The following is a 15,913-nucleotide window of genomic DNA, read 5'->3' as shown; positions in this document are numbered from 1 at the left end:
ACAAATATTTACTGAGCACCTACTATGTACAAGCCCTAAAGATAGTTCTTGTTTCTCTTTTTTAAGCTTCTTACTAAGATTCACAACGGAGGTTAAAAAAAATTAAGTAGCCAGATAACGATTGTTTCTACAAAAAGACATCTCTCTTGCATTTAGGCCTGTGGACTTACTGCTCCCTCAGCCTGAAAGGCCCTTCTCCACACCTCTCAGCCTGGCTAAAGATGACAGCTTAATCAACTTTCAACACTTGGCATCGCACCAACTTTCCCGGGAAGTCTTCCCTAGCGAATTCCAGGCTGGGTAAATGTTGTTCCTCTAGGCTGCAACAGCCCCCTGTGTGTCTCTTTATCAGCCCATATCACACTGTCTCATACATCTGTGTCTCCCACTAGACTCGGAGCTCCGTGAGGGTCATGATCACGTCTGATTCACCTCCAGGGTTCCAGTGCTGGCACAGGGCCGGCACAAAATAACCGCTTGATAAACACTTACAGTACAAAAGGAGGGGAGTGGGCAGGTGTGCGAAGGCCACACCTCACTGACACTTACCTTGGCAACCCTGCACTGTTGCAACTTGACATCTGCTTCATCCCACTCTTCCTCCAGCTCAAACCAGCCAATAGGATCATCCTCGCCAAGGTTATCAGACGGGCAACCAATCCTGTAAACACAAAGGTAATCACAGAATGTTCTCCTATTCCTAAACTTCTCAAGGGTCTAATGAATAAGGCACCACCTAAACGGCATTTAACTTGTTTACCCGGCCTGTCGGTTAACAGTCGAGGACGGGGTGTGGCACGTGGGCCTCTATGAGCATACAAGGGAGCTGGCGGTAACATCCTCCCCATTTCTCAGCCTCCTCATCTGTGCAATGGGAACTATGGTTAGTCCCAAATATAACCTGAGAACTAAGGAGAAAGTCTGCTTCCCTAGATAACTTGCTTATCTGAAGAATGAGACCTGAAGTCAAGGCATCTGAGATGAAGCTACTCAGGAATAAGGTACAATGCAACAGTTGGTGTGTGCTTCTGGAAAGATCCAAAGGAGAGGCAGGTTCAGTTTTCTTTCCCTAGGTCTGGCTAACATAGGTACGACCGGCCTGAGATTCACAACTGCAACAACTGAAGGGTAAAAGCTGAGGAGCTTTCAGATCCTGGAGCTCCAAAAAAGGAAAACTTCAGCCTTCACAGGCCTCAGGATTTTTCCCTATTACTTAAGAAGTCCTTCCAGGGAAGCATTTCAACCCAAAGGCTGAAGAAGTACAACTGTGTGCTGTTTCTTTTTTTTTTTTTTTAATTTATTTATTTTTGGCTACGTTGGGTCTTCGCTGCTGCACACGGGTTTTCTCTAGTTGCGGCAAGTGGGGGCTACCGTTTGTTGTGGTGTGCGGGCTTCTCATTGCATTGGCTTCTCCTGTTGCGGAGCACGGACTCTAGGCACGCGGGCTTCAGTAGTTGTGGCACGTGGTCTCAACAGTTGTGGCTCGCGGGCTCTAGAGTGCAGGCTCAGTAGTTGTGGCGCACGGGCTTAGTTGCTCCGTGGCAGGTAGGATCTTCCCGGACCAGAGCTTGAACCCGTGTCCCCTGTGTTAGCAGGCAGATTCTTAACCACTGCACCACCAGGGAAGCCCTTGTTTCTTTTTAAAATTGGATACTTGAATGGTACTTCCTTTTTAGGAATTAAATAACTGAGAAGGAGAAAATGGCAGTCTTTTCAAGTAACATTCCTAAAACTTTAAACTATTTAGTCTGTGATAGGCTAACAAGCTAGCCAACACATGGGTATTCTGTATAGATAAGATAAGCAAACACAGGGATTTACAAGAAGAAAACAGCAAGAAGAAAAAGACAAAGGACCCAGAGTAGGTTTTGTAACAGAGAGAAAAAAACATTCTCTTCTTACAGTTAAGTCTTTCTTAGCATAAACCTTTCATGATATAGTTAACCCTAAAACCAATGGGACAGGTGGTATTCCGTCTTAGCCCAAAACCATGCCAATGACTTTCATCAATACGGTGTGTTTGAGGATTTTTCAATTCACCCTTTGGGAGTCATCAAGGAAATCCTTGAGATACAGAGAGCTGGCAGGATGTCAGAGAGTGGGGAGAAGCAACCTTGCTCACTACACCCACTCACAGGCAGGGTGGAGAAAACAGAGCTAAGAATCAGTCCTCTTAAATATGTACAGCAACCAAACAGCTGGTCCCAGAGTGTGCTAACTGACCAATGTCTGACCAGAGGGCAGACAAAAAAAAAAAAAAAAGGCAAGAAGACAGACACATGTTTATTACCATTTTGACCTCCAAACTGGAGAGGGACTGATAATATGTAGCCCAAGCAAATCAGGATTTCATAGTAGTTCAGGCTGGAACCAGGAGCTAAAATCAACAAGGGACTAGCAAATAAGTCTGCATTTAGGTTCCAAAAAAAATCATCCTATATAAGATGTGAAAGATCTTGTTGGACAGCAGGTTTAGGGGAAAAAAACCCTATATTAATATGTCCCAGGAGTGGGACACAGCTACTTAAAAACAAGTGTATCTCTAGTTATTGTTTAGAAAGAAAAGCATCTTTTAAAAAAGCATGTATGCATGATGGGAGAGAGATTTGTTTCAATTCATTTAGAGGGCTGAAATTAAGACCACAGAGTTGAAATTACAAGTGTAGATTTCAATAAACATAGAATATGTTACTGAAGTGCAGTGAGTTCTCCATCATTAAGGATATCCTAGGGAGGCTGAGTGACCCTTTGTCAGGAATGCCACCAAAGGAAGTCCAGCAGAGAGAGGCAGTTACTCTAGATCCTTGCTATTCCACGTGTGATCCGTGGTCAGGGAGCATCAGAGTCGCCGGGGAGCTTGTTAGAAATGAAGGTCTCAGGCCCCAGGCAGAACCACTGATTCAGAATCCGCATTTTCACACAATTATTGGTGGTTCATACGTACATGAAAGCCTAGTAGTACAGTACTCAGTGATAGTAAAAACTCCAGCACCCCACTACCTGTGAAATACAGGAGCAAAAAGGGCAAGTCTCGGGCTCAGCTGCATGAGTTTTAACTTGCTACTAGTAATAAGGGAGGTAACACTGTCCAAGAGGTCACCAACGACGTCTGTGGCTAAATCCAACAAGTCCACTTCTAGACTTACCTCACCGACTCTCGGGTAACATCCAACACTGTTGCCCACTCCCTACCTCTTTAACCACGATTTTCCCCTGGCTTCCCTGCTGCTTCTCTGGCTGTTTTGCTCAGCCTCCCTTTCTCTGCTGCCCCATAAATGCTAGTGCCTCTCAGCATGTTGACCTAAGGTCTCTGTTCTTTCTTCCCAGCCCACACACTCCTCCAGAATGACCTCTTCTAATTCATTTTAAACTATCAACGAGGGCTTCCCTGGTGGCACAGTGGTTGAGAGCCAGCCTGCCGATGCAGGGGACACGGGTTCGTGCCCCGGTCCGGGAAGATCCCACATGCCGCGGAGCGGCTGGGCCCGTGAACCATGGCCACTGAGCCTGCGCGTCCGGAGCCTGTGCTCCACAACGGGAGAGGCCACAGCAGTGAGAGGCCCACAACAGGAGAGGCCACAGCAGTGAAAGGCCCGTGTACCGCAAAAAAACAAACAAACAAACAAAAACCTATCACCGAAATGTCTCTCATATCTCTGCCTTCAGGACAACATCTCTTCCAGGTTCCTGACCTGTTTATCCAACTAGCTGTGGGATATCTCAGAGGCTTCCTAGAACCTCAAATGCAACAGGACCAAAACTGAGCGCATCATCTTCCCACAAACCTGTTTTCCCCGAGGTATTTTCTGTCTCAGAAAAAGGCGCTACCAATGTCCCCTCTGGCGAGCCAAGAATCCAGGACTCACTGATGCCTAAGCCTCCTTCTCTCTCCTACTGTACATCAGTCACTCAGCAGGTCCTGCCGCTTCTACTTTCTAGCCGTCTCTTCAATCGTCCACATCTCTCCATGGCTCCTGTTGCTGCTCTAGTTGAGGTTATCCACACTCTGGCTTCCCAGGTGACCGTGACAGCCTCCCCCTTTTCATCTGGCCTCCCTGCTCGCTCTCCTCCAGCCCACCTCACATAGCAGGCTCCAGAGCAGCACTTCCAAACTACAAATGCGATCTCTCCTCGTTCTTCTTGAAGCTCCTCAGCAACACACTCCACCCTGCTCCCTTCCCCTGCCCCCATGGCTTTCAAGATAAAGTCTAAACCTTGAAACAGAGACAAAAGGGCCTTAACAACCTGACCCTTTCCTAGCTCTCCAGCTTCACCTCTCCCCACTCTCCAACTCACGGCACACCTCAGCAACGTGGGGCTCGTCAGTCCCTTGTGTACGCCAGACCCCACCTGAGTTCTCAACTCTGCTCTGCTCTTTGCTCAGGCCACTCTCCTTCCACTTCTTCAAGTAGTTAATTAGCTTTAGCTCATCCATATTCAACACTTCCTCCGGGAAGCCTTCCCTGATCAGGTCAGGTGCTCTGCCATATGCTCCCAGAGCACCTCATCCCTCCTACCCACCTTGCATTTATAGTACTGTGACACTGTAGGCTTTATCACCTGTCTTCTGAGCTAAACAGTAGGCTCTACAGAGCAGGGAACGGGCCAATCTGCTCATTACGGTATCTTCAGTACCTAGCATCAGGCCTAGCACATCGTAGGTGCTTAATAAATATTTTCAGTAAAAACACAAAAATAGGAGGAGGGAAGCTGGGGCCTGGGTAAATTTTCCAGTGGCTAGATAAGACTAGAGACCTCAGGCTGCCCACAATTCAGGCATGTATTATTACCCAACCATTTTGAAGATGTGTACACCTGGTCACAGAAGGGATCAAGTAAGAGACTATGAACAAATTAAAATATATGTCTTCACATGTGCTGCCAGAAAGCAATGAATGCTCATGGCCACTGAAGATGGGTTAGTGGCAACTTTTCTATAAAGAAAACGTATTTCACCAATAAGAGAATGTATACAATCTTATTAACTATAAAGATTTTTATTCTGTTCCTTACCTGCTTTTTACAAATTGCCTGAATTCCTGAAGCTTCCATTTGTCATATTTTTCAAACCTTTTGAAGTGTTCTTCTGCATGAAATTTATCAGAAGATGAATTATAGGCAAACACCAACCCACACTGGGCACCAATGCCACCACGTCGAACCTGGAAATAGAGATCTAAATAAAGTACATCAAAGGGACCAAAGTTCTGTGGCCATTTTGTTCCCAAATAATATGGTCAAATTCAAATAGCTTAACGCAAAAATCAAACCAACAAAATGAGATTTAAAATACATTAAGTCCTGGAAAAGTAAGAAAGCTGCTTCCCAAGAAATGATTCCTTACTTTTCTTGATCCTTATACTCACACCATCTACAGACTTAACAATCTATTCATCTTTGTGCCCTTGCCCTCTGCTACAGGCCTGACACAGAATAAATAATCACTAAATGTTCAATGAAAAACCAGTGACATGGACCTCCGAAGTACAATCATATTTTTAAAAATAGCAGTAACATTTCCTAAAGAAGGCAGCATAAGAATTACCATAATTCTGATCTGAGTAACTTGAAAGGCAGATTCAGTTCCTGTAGAAAAAATAGTACTTGCTCTGGTTTTTCCAGTCTCTGTAAGAAAACCTACAAAAAAGAAAAACTAAAGTTAGGATGACTGAGGCATCTGTAATAACCCTAAGAACTAAGACCAACAAAACCAAAGCTTATCCTTTGAGGCAGAGGGCATCTAGTCTACCTGGTTCTCTCATAAAAATTAGAAAAAGAAAGAAGAAAATTAGAAAAAGAATTCCCCTCTGGGCAGAAGCAACCCCCCGAGAGACACCGAGGTAACAGATCATGGTCCAGGTATAACTTGGTCAGAGCAAAATCTTTTCAACTATACAGGCCGCTCAGCTCTGAGGTAACGATAAAGAAATTAAAAAGTTGATAAAGACTGTGACTTTAATTCAAAGAGACAAAAGACTGGACAATCAATCACCTTTCTAAACCATTCCTGAAACCATGACTGACGTTTGGCTGGGCTGTTAGAAGCAAGCAGGCTTAAAGGCTGAGAGAGGAATTAGATAGCTTCTTGAATACTCTTTCAGGAAAGACTGTAAAAGTCTTTGAAATGGGCAAGAAAAGCATGCTGGGTGTTTGTTCAGTGCACTCTTTGGGTCATCTCCACCTTTCTTTGTCTCTGAACTATTTTACAACTCTGTAAATTGTAGAATAGTAACAGTAATGCAAAAGATTCTTGTCCACACAAATAAAAATTGTGTCTATAGGAACATAGCTGATTATTCCTTATGAAGACTGACCAATTTTGCAACCATCTGTAGATTCGTGTCAGCATTCTTACTGGTCTATGTGTATTAATGAGTTCTCCTTTGACCTGCTTGTAACATCTTACTGGTTCCCTCAGTAATTAATGGGATAAATAAAAAGATTGACGTCTTCATTTTATATTTGTATGAGAGTTGTGGTTCACCTTTTTTGCTGTTGTTAATTATCCTTTAAAAATTTACAAAAAGGTCTGTTAAATCCAAAGCTGCTTTTCTCTTTCCAACCTCTGTAAATTATATAACTTACACATTTACTCAAATCAGCCTGACCACCCATTCTTCCTGAAACCACGAACTGCTTTCAACCACTCTGCCTTATCAAGATGAAAAGACTAAAACCAATTTCATGCTTATTTCATTACACTGGGTTCAATAAAACAAAAATTTGTGAAGTTAAATCTCCGTGAGAGATTTAAATAATATGCATTATTTGTCACCAAAACCAAGAAAATTAAATCCAAAGGAACCTTTACTAAATCACAGGGAGAAGCTATTATTGATCTAATGCTATCAAATAGTAATTCTACAGACAATTTTAAGAAGCCATACGGCCAGAAATTCACACAATTCTACTAACAGTAATACTAAAAACGATCCCACTTATTGAACTGTCACCTTTCCTAGGAGGTCTGGATGCCTCTAACTAATCAAATCTATTGTAAAGGCTGAAATGCTGCCTGGGAGTAGCTGCCAGTTTTCATTAGTCTCAAAGTAGCTGAAGCAATAATTTAAGTCAAAAGAATCAGATTCTTTTAAAATAACACTGCCATCAATTTTTTTAAGGCCCAAATAAATACATACGTTAAACAAATAAAGCTTAAAAAGTAAATAAATAAAACCTCTGTGCTTCCTTTTCTTGGTAAAAAACCAGCTCATAAGTCTAACTATAATATTTTAAAGCTACAACTGTTTGGACACCATGCCCCTCCTGCCCAATTTATTCTCTTAAAATGACAGGAAGAAAATAACCAATCTCAAACGTAAAGAATTCAATAACCCTACTCCTTCAGTTCTATTGGCAGCAGTCTGCATTCCTTTAAAATGCCAGACTCATGGCTGTGACTCACGGGAGGTCAGCCCTCGGAGTGTCCACGTTCGTGTTCTCCGGGCACTCTGTGCAGCAAGGGGGAACGTCCAGTGTTTCCCAGAAGCTGGGGAACTTGAAAGGTAGCAGTGAAAAAGAGCTTTGGCCCCCGTAAGGGGAAGAAACAAATCACTCCTCAAAACCCCACAGTTCCGGCTGTGAGGACTTTCCTCTGTCCTCCCTGTCTCGTCAGGTTCATTTTTTTGTAGAGGACGGAATCCTAACCTGAGTTACAAGAAACAGACAGTGACGGTTGTGGAGGGAGAAACCAGGGGAAACCAAGGCTCCTCCCCACGCCCAGTCACATCCCACCTGGGTGCTCATCAGAAACACAACAAAAGCAACAAATCCACACACTACAACTAGTTTATGCAATTTATCCATGCAAGGTTAGGTGGAAGGCAGGGAGGAGAGGGGGATGGATGATACACAGGGAGAGTAGCAAACTATTCAAATCAGACCAGGCAGAAGAGCTGGCAAATGCATTTCAATAGCTACAGAAAAACCTGTGGTGCTTTCAGACTTAGAATGGTGTTAAAAATCCAGGCTGATTTTAAGGACAATGCAAACACCCTGTATGGTATTATAATGATGGATATAGGTCATTATACATTTGTTCAAATCCACAGAATGGAAGACATCAAGAGTGAAGCCTAAAGTAAGCTATGGACTTCCGGCGATTACGTGTCAATGTAGGTTCACCCTTCGTACAAATGTACCACTCTGGTGAGTGATGTGGATAATGGAGGAGGCTCTGCATGTGTGGGGCAGGGGGCATACGGGAAATCTCTGTACCTCCTTCCAGTTTTGTCGTAAACCTAAAACTGCTCTTAAAAAAAGAAAATACAGTCTTTAAAAAGAAAGACTAGATGGAGACACTCTGAAATTGTTATAAAAGTTTAAAAAAGTAAGATAAAATAAGAGAGGCCTTTCAGTAGATGATGATGAGAGTATGAAAAAAAAATCCATACACTGGTTTTAAGAAGATTCTGCCTTACATACTCCAGAGACAAAAATCCCAATTCTTCAGAGAGCAAAGGAAAACTGCAGAGGGCCTTTGGTAGAGTGGTCTTGCTTTCCTGAGTGTGGGAAGGGGGAAACGGGCAAAGAGCTGCCACCACCTCCTCCCAACCCCACTTTGGATGGCAGGTGACTGGGCGGTCTGAGGTGGCCTTCAGGGTGGCAGGAGATGAATGTGGGGGAGGAAATGTGTCTGCAGAGGCTGAGCTGCTCAGCGAGAACTGCAGGAAGCCTGTCTCATGCGGTAGTCATGGCTTAAGAAGACCACCAGGAGGAGGTGGGACTGGTGAGGCACGTTTTCCCAGGCGTCTTCACTTCACTGGTGCTAATGACCACAGGAAACAGAACAGAGAGGAGGCGACTACTGAGAATGCACAAGGTCTGTTCTGCTGTGAGGCAAGCCAAGGCGAAACCGAGTGCAAAGTGGTAAGGCCAGTTCCCTTCAATGTTTGATAACTGCTGGAACATTCCACGTCCTTTTCTGAACTGGCAATATTCAAAGCAGTATAGTGAGTAGAAGGGGACATGTGCAGGCGACTAACCAGCTGGCCAACAGGACGGATGAGGAAGAGACTCACAAACACTCCCTGGATGAGGAAAAGAGCCACAGCGCTGAGGAGCACATCAGCAATCACCATGCTGACGCCAGGGAAGGAGTGAGGCTTCCTTCCAGACACTTCAAATGCCAGAGCAGCCATATGGAGAAATACCCTCATCTTAAGCTACGTTTTTAGCACTAAGTGCTACTGATCCACTGAGTGTCTCAATACTTTGAGATAACACAACAGAAAGACAGTCTGAACTTAAAAATGGTAACTTTTTATATTCCAAGAGGAGAAGTCTTTGCTTTTCAAAACTGAAGGCTCTCAAGTACTTTTAAGTTGTTACAGGTGACTGACACCTAGCAGGTGGCAATACTGTAGTAAAGAAATCACGCAAATGGTTCAGGAACCACTGAAACCAACTGAAGGACATCGCAGCGAAGACTGCATATCTTGAAAGTTTCGAAGACCACAGTGCGGTTTCACACAGCCTCTAGTGAGCACCATGGCCCTTTCGACTCACTAAAACCCGACAGGTCCACCACTCACCGTCCCTCGTCCACGGCTCAACAAGGAGGTTTTCAGGTCCTGACTTCTCTTCTTTTCCCTTGACATCACAGGCCTGAAGAATCAACTGCAGAGGTTTACCTAATCAAAGAAAAGAAAGAGAAAGAGACAGCCTGAAGCTAGCGCTACGAAAAAATGGAAACTAGAACTCATTAGTGCAAATGGAGAGCCTGTGGACGCCCAGACTGCTCAGTAAAAATCTACCCATTTAAAAGCTAAAATAGGAAGTAATATTAGACAAAAGTTGACACCATCCTTTTCTGCTTTCCTGAAAGAAACAAAGTACAGCTTATGTCCCTAAGTAATTCTGAGGAGAATCATTCTAGAATAACCACTAGCTGGAAACGAAGCACACTATAAGACACAGATTAATAGCACAGGCTCAACATATTTGTGTGCCGAGTGGGGGGAAAGGAGGGATTCCTAAGACACTGTTTTGGAGCCAATAATTAATTTTATTGTAATTGCATTTAAATATATAAATAATGTCTTAGCGTTCTAGGTCTTGTTTCTTTAAAACGTCTCCAGGCAAATTTTGAAAGTTTTCAAAATTATAAAAATCAACTTTTGCTATAATGGTCTGAAAATTTTTCTTTTTCTTTTAATAATATAATGAAAACCTTATAACCCTATTAACCTATAACCCAACCCAGAACTAGAACATTATCAATAATGAACAGTCCCCCTATGCATTCCTCCTCCATCCCGTGCTCCCTGCTCAAATAACTGCTAAACTGAATCAAAAACCTTTCTGGAGAATATTTTCCAGATACTACGTATCCCTCCCATTTGGCTGTGCCTTCTACGGGCCCCTACCCCTCCAAAAAAATGACCTTTCCAAAACTGGGGAGGGACTGGATTTACAAGACATCGATTGTCAGACTTAAAAAATTAAACATAAAATACATTATTATAAAGTGATATTTAGGCAAAGGTACAAATATCATGAGGAAGTATCACAGTATTGCCTCTATTACTGAAGAGGATGGGATCCAATACTGTACTTGTGGACAGAAACTTTACCACTAGAGGCCAGGACAGCACATGTCCACTGCAGTCATCTGAGAGTAGCTGTATGGACTCCTGTGTTGAGAAGGATTAGGAGGCCCCACCCTGGGTCAGTAGAAAAGTGCTAAGATGGACTGCCATTGGGCCCAGGAGGGGAAAGTGATAGCAGGCATGTATGTATGACCATCTATGTTGTCCCAACCAACTATAAACTATCACGAGGATGCAGAGGGATGGATTCCAAGACAAGGATCCTTTGCTCTGGGTCTGGGGTAGTTTCCTCCCTCCTCCAGATGAGAGGTACTCCAACTTCCCAACCTCTTGACCTACACCATGAGACACTCCCATACTTTTATCAAAGATGGCTGTGTTCAAATGGCCACCATGCCTAAGTGATTAGGCCAGTAAATCCTGGGAGTACAGCGTAGTGAACACTCAGGTCCCCTTCTGCTAATGCATCCATAAATGAACCAACATCTCCCTTCTCCCTACCAGCCCCAAAGAAGACACGCTCTTCCAGAAATCATTGTATAACTACAACAACCGAGCCCACAAACTACACAAAAAGATAAGAAGATGCCAGGAAATCCCACGTTGGTGATGGTTTTATGACGTGTGCATCATGCCGAGGTCATTTACCATATTTAAGGAGCAGGTTCTGCCTGACTGATGCCATGGATGAGATGAGGGATGAGGCATCATAGTGTGTGTCCAGGTGGTCAGTGACAGTACACAGAGAGCTCAGCACTTTGGCAACACTCCCTCTTGCTAGTGCAAAAGCCAGAAGAGTCAGCTCCACCTCTGGAGTAGAAGAGCAGCTATAAACAAAGAACAAAAAACACTTCACTTCTTAAAACTATGAGAAAATCCAGGTAGCTCAAACTCTGTGTAACTGATTACATAAGCAACATCAAGCTGCCATATGCTTTCTCTGTTTACCAGAAATACTTTTTCAAAATCCTTACGACAGCCTAAAGAAAAACTAAATCAACCCAGAGGACCAGGAAATTAAATCCTCACTTCTGTAACCTTCACCTATAAGTATTAAATAATGCTATCAACTTTAATAAGGCAAACTTTATAAACCAAAAATAAATAGGCTGTTGCAATAAGCCCCTGCTATGAAGAAGCCTCGGGTAATAATTCGGCTTGGCCAGAGTGTTAAGGGCTTATTCCTTCAAACACCGATAACATGCTTTAGATCTATTCCACATCACATATGCTTTTTTAAACATATTACACTGAAACTTTTAAACCTGTCTAGATGGGGACTTCCCTGGTGGTCCAGTGGTTAGGACTCCGTGCTTCCACTGCCGGTGGCATGGGTCTGATCCCTGGTTGGGGAACGAAGATCCCCACATGCCATGTGGTGTGGCCAAAAAGAGAGAGAAAAAAAAAAAAAACCCTGTCTAGATGGCTCAGGGCCTGGTTTGTACTCTAACAGGGCTCACTGTGACAGAGCTGAGTGTCCCCACACTACGCGATCCCTCAAACAGCTAGCAGGGTGTCCTTTCCCAGGTCTATGGACAATCAGGCTTGTTAGACCTGTTCACGGAGACAGGAGGTGCTGGGCTGCGGATGTGAGGGAACTGAAAGGCTTTGCATTCTGGACTTTGAGACCCCTGCTCTAGCTGAATCGGAGGATTACTCCGCACCCACCCCCAATTCCTGAGGGCAGGTGTACTGCTAGATCATGGAGTTTACACGGGTACACCGTTATTTCACTTTCTCTTCAGTCACTACAAATGATTCTTTAAAAAACAAAAAATCTTTAAAAGATTTTAAAATTAAAAAAAAAAGAAAAGGACTTATCAAGCCCATATGCCCTCTATCCGCCACCAGCCCTTATCAACCTTAATTTTACCTAGTTATCCTTATGAGGAAGCTGTCCACTTCTTCCAGAACGTTGGGAGACAGGAAAGTTGAGAAATCTGTAGATCCTGGTGAGAGGGAAAGTGGAGGCATGTGCTGCAGTGCCTTCCTAGGAGTGTAAAATGTGCAATCAGAACAATCCCTGGCAAACAATAAACTTAATAATACAATTTTAGACCAAAAAAAATTGTTGGAAGCTTGTTTGGATTAATCCCTTATCAAGAAACAGACAGTGTTCCTACAGAGAACCTGGTACGTAACACAGATCAGCCTTTTTCCTGCAGGGGTCCTGGTGCTAAACAGTTTAATGAGGTTTCTTCCTTTTCTTTTCTTTTTTCTTTAAGAGTTCCATTTCCCTCTATAAAAGCTCATTCAACCCTCTGGAAGCAAGTGTTCATTTTAAGTAGTATAAGCAAGAGACATATGTCTACAGAAAAACCCTGAGTTCTTAGAAAACTTGACCCCAGGGGCAGAGCTGTTTGTGACACACAAAAAAAATTCATCTTCAGGTTTCTTGTATCTAAAGATGCATCATGATATGTTTATTTTATCCTAAACATATCAGCACCTGTCACCTTCTCTATTCCTGCCTGTGTTTCTTGGCCTTTCTACCTCAGAGTCTGCTTTAATGTTTCTCTTTTCTCATCTCCTTTTACAATAGCTTTACCTCCTCTGGACCAGCAGTCATCTAATAAATTTATGCAACAAAATATTACTGAGCCCTACTTGTGCCAGCAACTGTGCTAGGCAATGAGTGTACCATGAACAACATGAAGGTACAGAAAAAGTCACTCAAAATTCTACACTTGATAGTCATTTTATAATAGTAGTGGGAATCCCTGAAACTATTTTATTTCTACATTTCACAACAGAGACAAAACAGCAAGGCTAATAACACTGTGTCAGCTTCCACTCTGCTCTCGTTTCTTGTCCCCTCTATATGAGCTGCATCAGTAGGGCACCTACACTAACATACAGTCGATCAACAAGGTCTAATGCACCTAAGTGGCATGCAAGGATTTACGGAATTTATTTCCACTTTTGTTTCATAATATTTTTTTCTTACTTATTTTTCCTCATTGATTTTTTTAAAATAATTTTTAAATTTTAGAATAGTTTTAAGATCACTGATATTTAAAAGTTAGGAGTGAAGATACCATTGCCAATTAACTATTACAACTGTTTAGGGATATATCCGTTCTTCAACAACGTGGCATAGCTTCACAAAAATAAGGCAGAAAACTTTTCCTCTTCCCCTTCCTGAAAATTCAGTCCATAAAGTAGGGCTGTGCAAGGTAGGCACTCGTGTGTCCTTGGGTGGGTGCATGGGTGGGGTGCATGGTGGCCCAGAGCGAGGTATTAGAGTGGGGTACTGAGCAAAGGGACAGCCTGGCATGGAATGCAAGCACCAAGAGGGTGAGGAGGGTGTCCAGGCAAGGGCCAGGGAGGTGGGAGACTGGTTATATAGAGCGGGATTGTTTAAATAAGTAAATATTTCAGGGATGATGGGAGCCAGGTTTCTCACAATCACCGAAGGGAGTTACAAATAGAGAAAGGGAGAAAACTAGAATGAACAGCAGTGCTGGATTAGAATTAGAAGTTATCAGAGTTTATTAGAAGTATAAACTCAGAGTTTTCAGTGTTACAGATATAGAAATAAATATAGGTGTCAATGTGTCTGTGGATACACATATGTGTCTATTACTTACACACAAACATGTATTTCCCAGCTGTGTACACTGAAAGAAGCAACACTCCAACAGCAATGAGTTTAGTTTGTTTCTAAACACAACTCTCCACTAAGAGTGACCATGACTCCTGAGCAAAACAGCTGATTCTAGGACTATGGCAGGGAACATTCAAGATAAGCCTGGAATATCTTGTTGTAAGGAAGTGTTCCAAGAAGATGAGGACATATCAAAAGGACATATGAACCAGACTGAAGGGGTTCCCATCGGCCAAATCTGGGCCAATCTGACCGTCAAAACTGTGATGGATTATAACTCAGGGAATAAAACAGGAATCTTGAGTCATACCAATATAAAGTTTGATGAGGAATGGGATATTTACATAGTCTCAAAGCACCTCCTCACAAAACATTTATTAATTACAAAGGGAAAAGAATTCTTTTACACTGGAAAAGTCTGGCAGACACCACTTTCATCAAAGGGTTGAAGTTAACATCACCAAACTAGTAATAGGACAATCTGAAGCTGTGTGTCGCTGATGGGATGCAATGAGAACCCATCATCACTTCTATGACATTCCTGCCAAAGATACAAAATCTAATCTTAATCATGATGAAACTTCAGATAAACCAAAACTGAAGGATGCTCTTCAAAATAACTGACCTATAATTTTCAAAAGTTTCAAAGTCTTAAAAGTCAAGGAAAGACAGAGGAATTGTTCCTTATTGAAGGAAACTACAGAGACATGACAATGAAATACTAAGTATGATTCTGGACTGGATCCTTTTGCTACAAAGGACATTACTGAGACAACTAGCAAAACTTGAACGGGATCTGAGAATTAGATGGTAGCAATGTATATCAATGCTAATTTCCTGATTTTGATGGTTGTAGCAGCATGTTCTCATTTGTAGGAAACACATACTGAATAAAATATTCAGGAACCATGGGGCATCAGGTTAGCAAATTACTCTCAACTGGCTCAGGAAGAAGCTACTTTTTCTTTTTGCATCGAATTTGCAATATTTCTCTAAGTTTGAACTTTTTTTTATTTTTTAAATTTTAAAACAGGCAGGAAGAAAGGAGTCTGGCCAAATATTACCCTTCAGATCTAGCACTGCCAGCAGTATTATTTGCTGAAGAGTTTTATTTAATAGCAATAACAAATCTCAAAAAACATCTACAGAACAAAATATTAGCTATCTCTTTTATCTGATATTTTGACAGCCTGCACTAAGAGTGCCTATTATCAGTTATTAAACTTACATATAACACTAATACTTCATTGCTACTGAAGCTAGTTGCTTTGCCTTATATATTACAACTGAGTCTTTTTGCCCTAACAGTTTTTAGAAGAAAATTTTCAAAGGTACTCTACATTTAAAAATAAATTAATTTGGTGTCCTTGAAAAGATTTGACTCTTTAGTGAAAAGAGCTTTCAACCTAGGGCCTAGGTCCAAAGACCTGGATTCAAACTGATCCATCACTGCCTGGTCATACACCTCAGGGAAGGTCACCGTATCCCTGTCTATAAAACAGGGATAATTTTTACAGATACATTTTACGACATAAGTAGGTAAATAATATATAGCATCTGAAGGTGTTTTATCCCATATAAATTGCTATGTAATGTGAACAACTGTTCCCCAGTGGATAAGGAAGAGGAATGGCATGTGGGACCCCCTCACAAGATAGAAGCTGAAGGCACAAACAACAGGAAACAACAGGGCACCTGGGGCCCAGCTACTGACTGAGTCTCGATGATCAAAGGCTGCTCAGTGACTCGCCCTAAA

General features: G+C 42.4%; 1 protein-coding gene and 1 pseudogene across 4 annotated transcripts in view; both read right to left on the bottom strand.

The window, feature by feature from the left end:
* ZZEF1 (zinc finger ZZ-type and EF-hand domain containing 1) overlaps positions 1 to 15,913 on the bottom strand; it is a 115,262-nt gene that overhangs the window by 73,223 nt on the left and 26,126 nt on the right. For all 4 annotated transcript variants that reach the window (XM_067717384.1, XM_067717381.1, XM_067717382.1 and 1 more), the window contains exons 7-12: positions 12,424 to 12,540; positions 11,199 to 11,377; positions 9,534 to 9,632; positions 5,546 to 5,637; positions 5,014 to 5,162; positions 550 to 661 (exon numbers count right to left, since the gene is read on the bottom strand). In XM_067717384.1, coding sequence (XP_067573485.1) covers positions 550 to 661; positions 5,014 to 5,162; positions 5,546 to 5,637; positions 9,534 to 9,632; positions 11,199 to 11,377; positions 12,424 to 12,540 — 748 coding nt within the window. The remainder of the gene's footprint in view (positions 1 to 549; positions 662 to 5,013; positions 5,163 to 5,545; positions 5,638 to 9,533; positions 9,633 to 11,198; positions 11,378 to 12,423; positions 12,541 to 15,913) is intronic.
* On the bottom strand, positions 7,402 to 9,140 carry LOC137212519 (etoposide-induced protein 2.4 homolog pseudogene; annotated as a pseudogene).

The sequence above is a fragment of the Pseudorca crassidens genome, chromosome 19 (genome assembly GCF_039906515.1).
Source record: "Pseudorca crassidens isolate mPseCra1 chromosome 19, mPseCra1.hap1, whole genome shotgun sequence".
NCBI classification, from domain to species: Eukaryota; Metazoa; Chordata; class Mammalia; order Artiodactyla; family Delphinidae; genus Pseudorca; species Pseudorca crassidens.
Note: the sequence above shows the minus strand (reverse complement) of the source record. Positions and strands in the feature narration are given on the sequence as shown.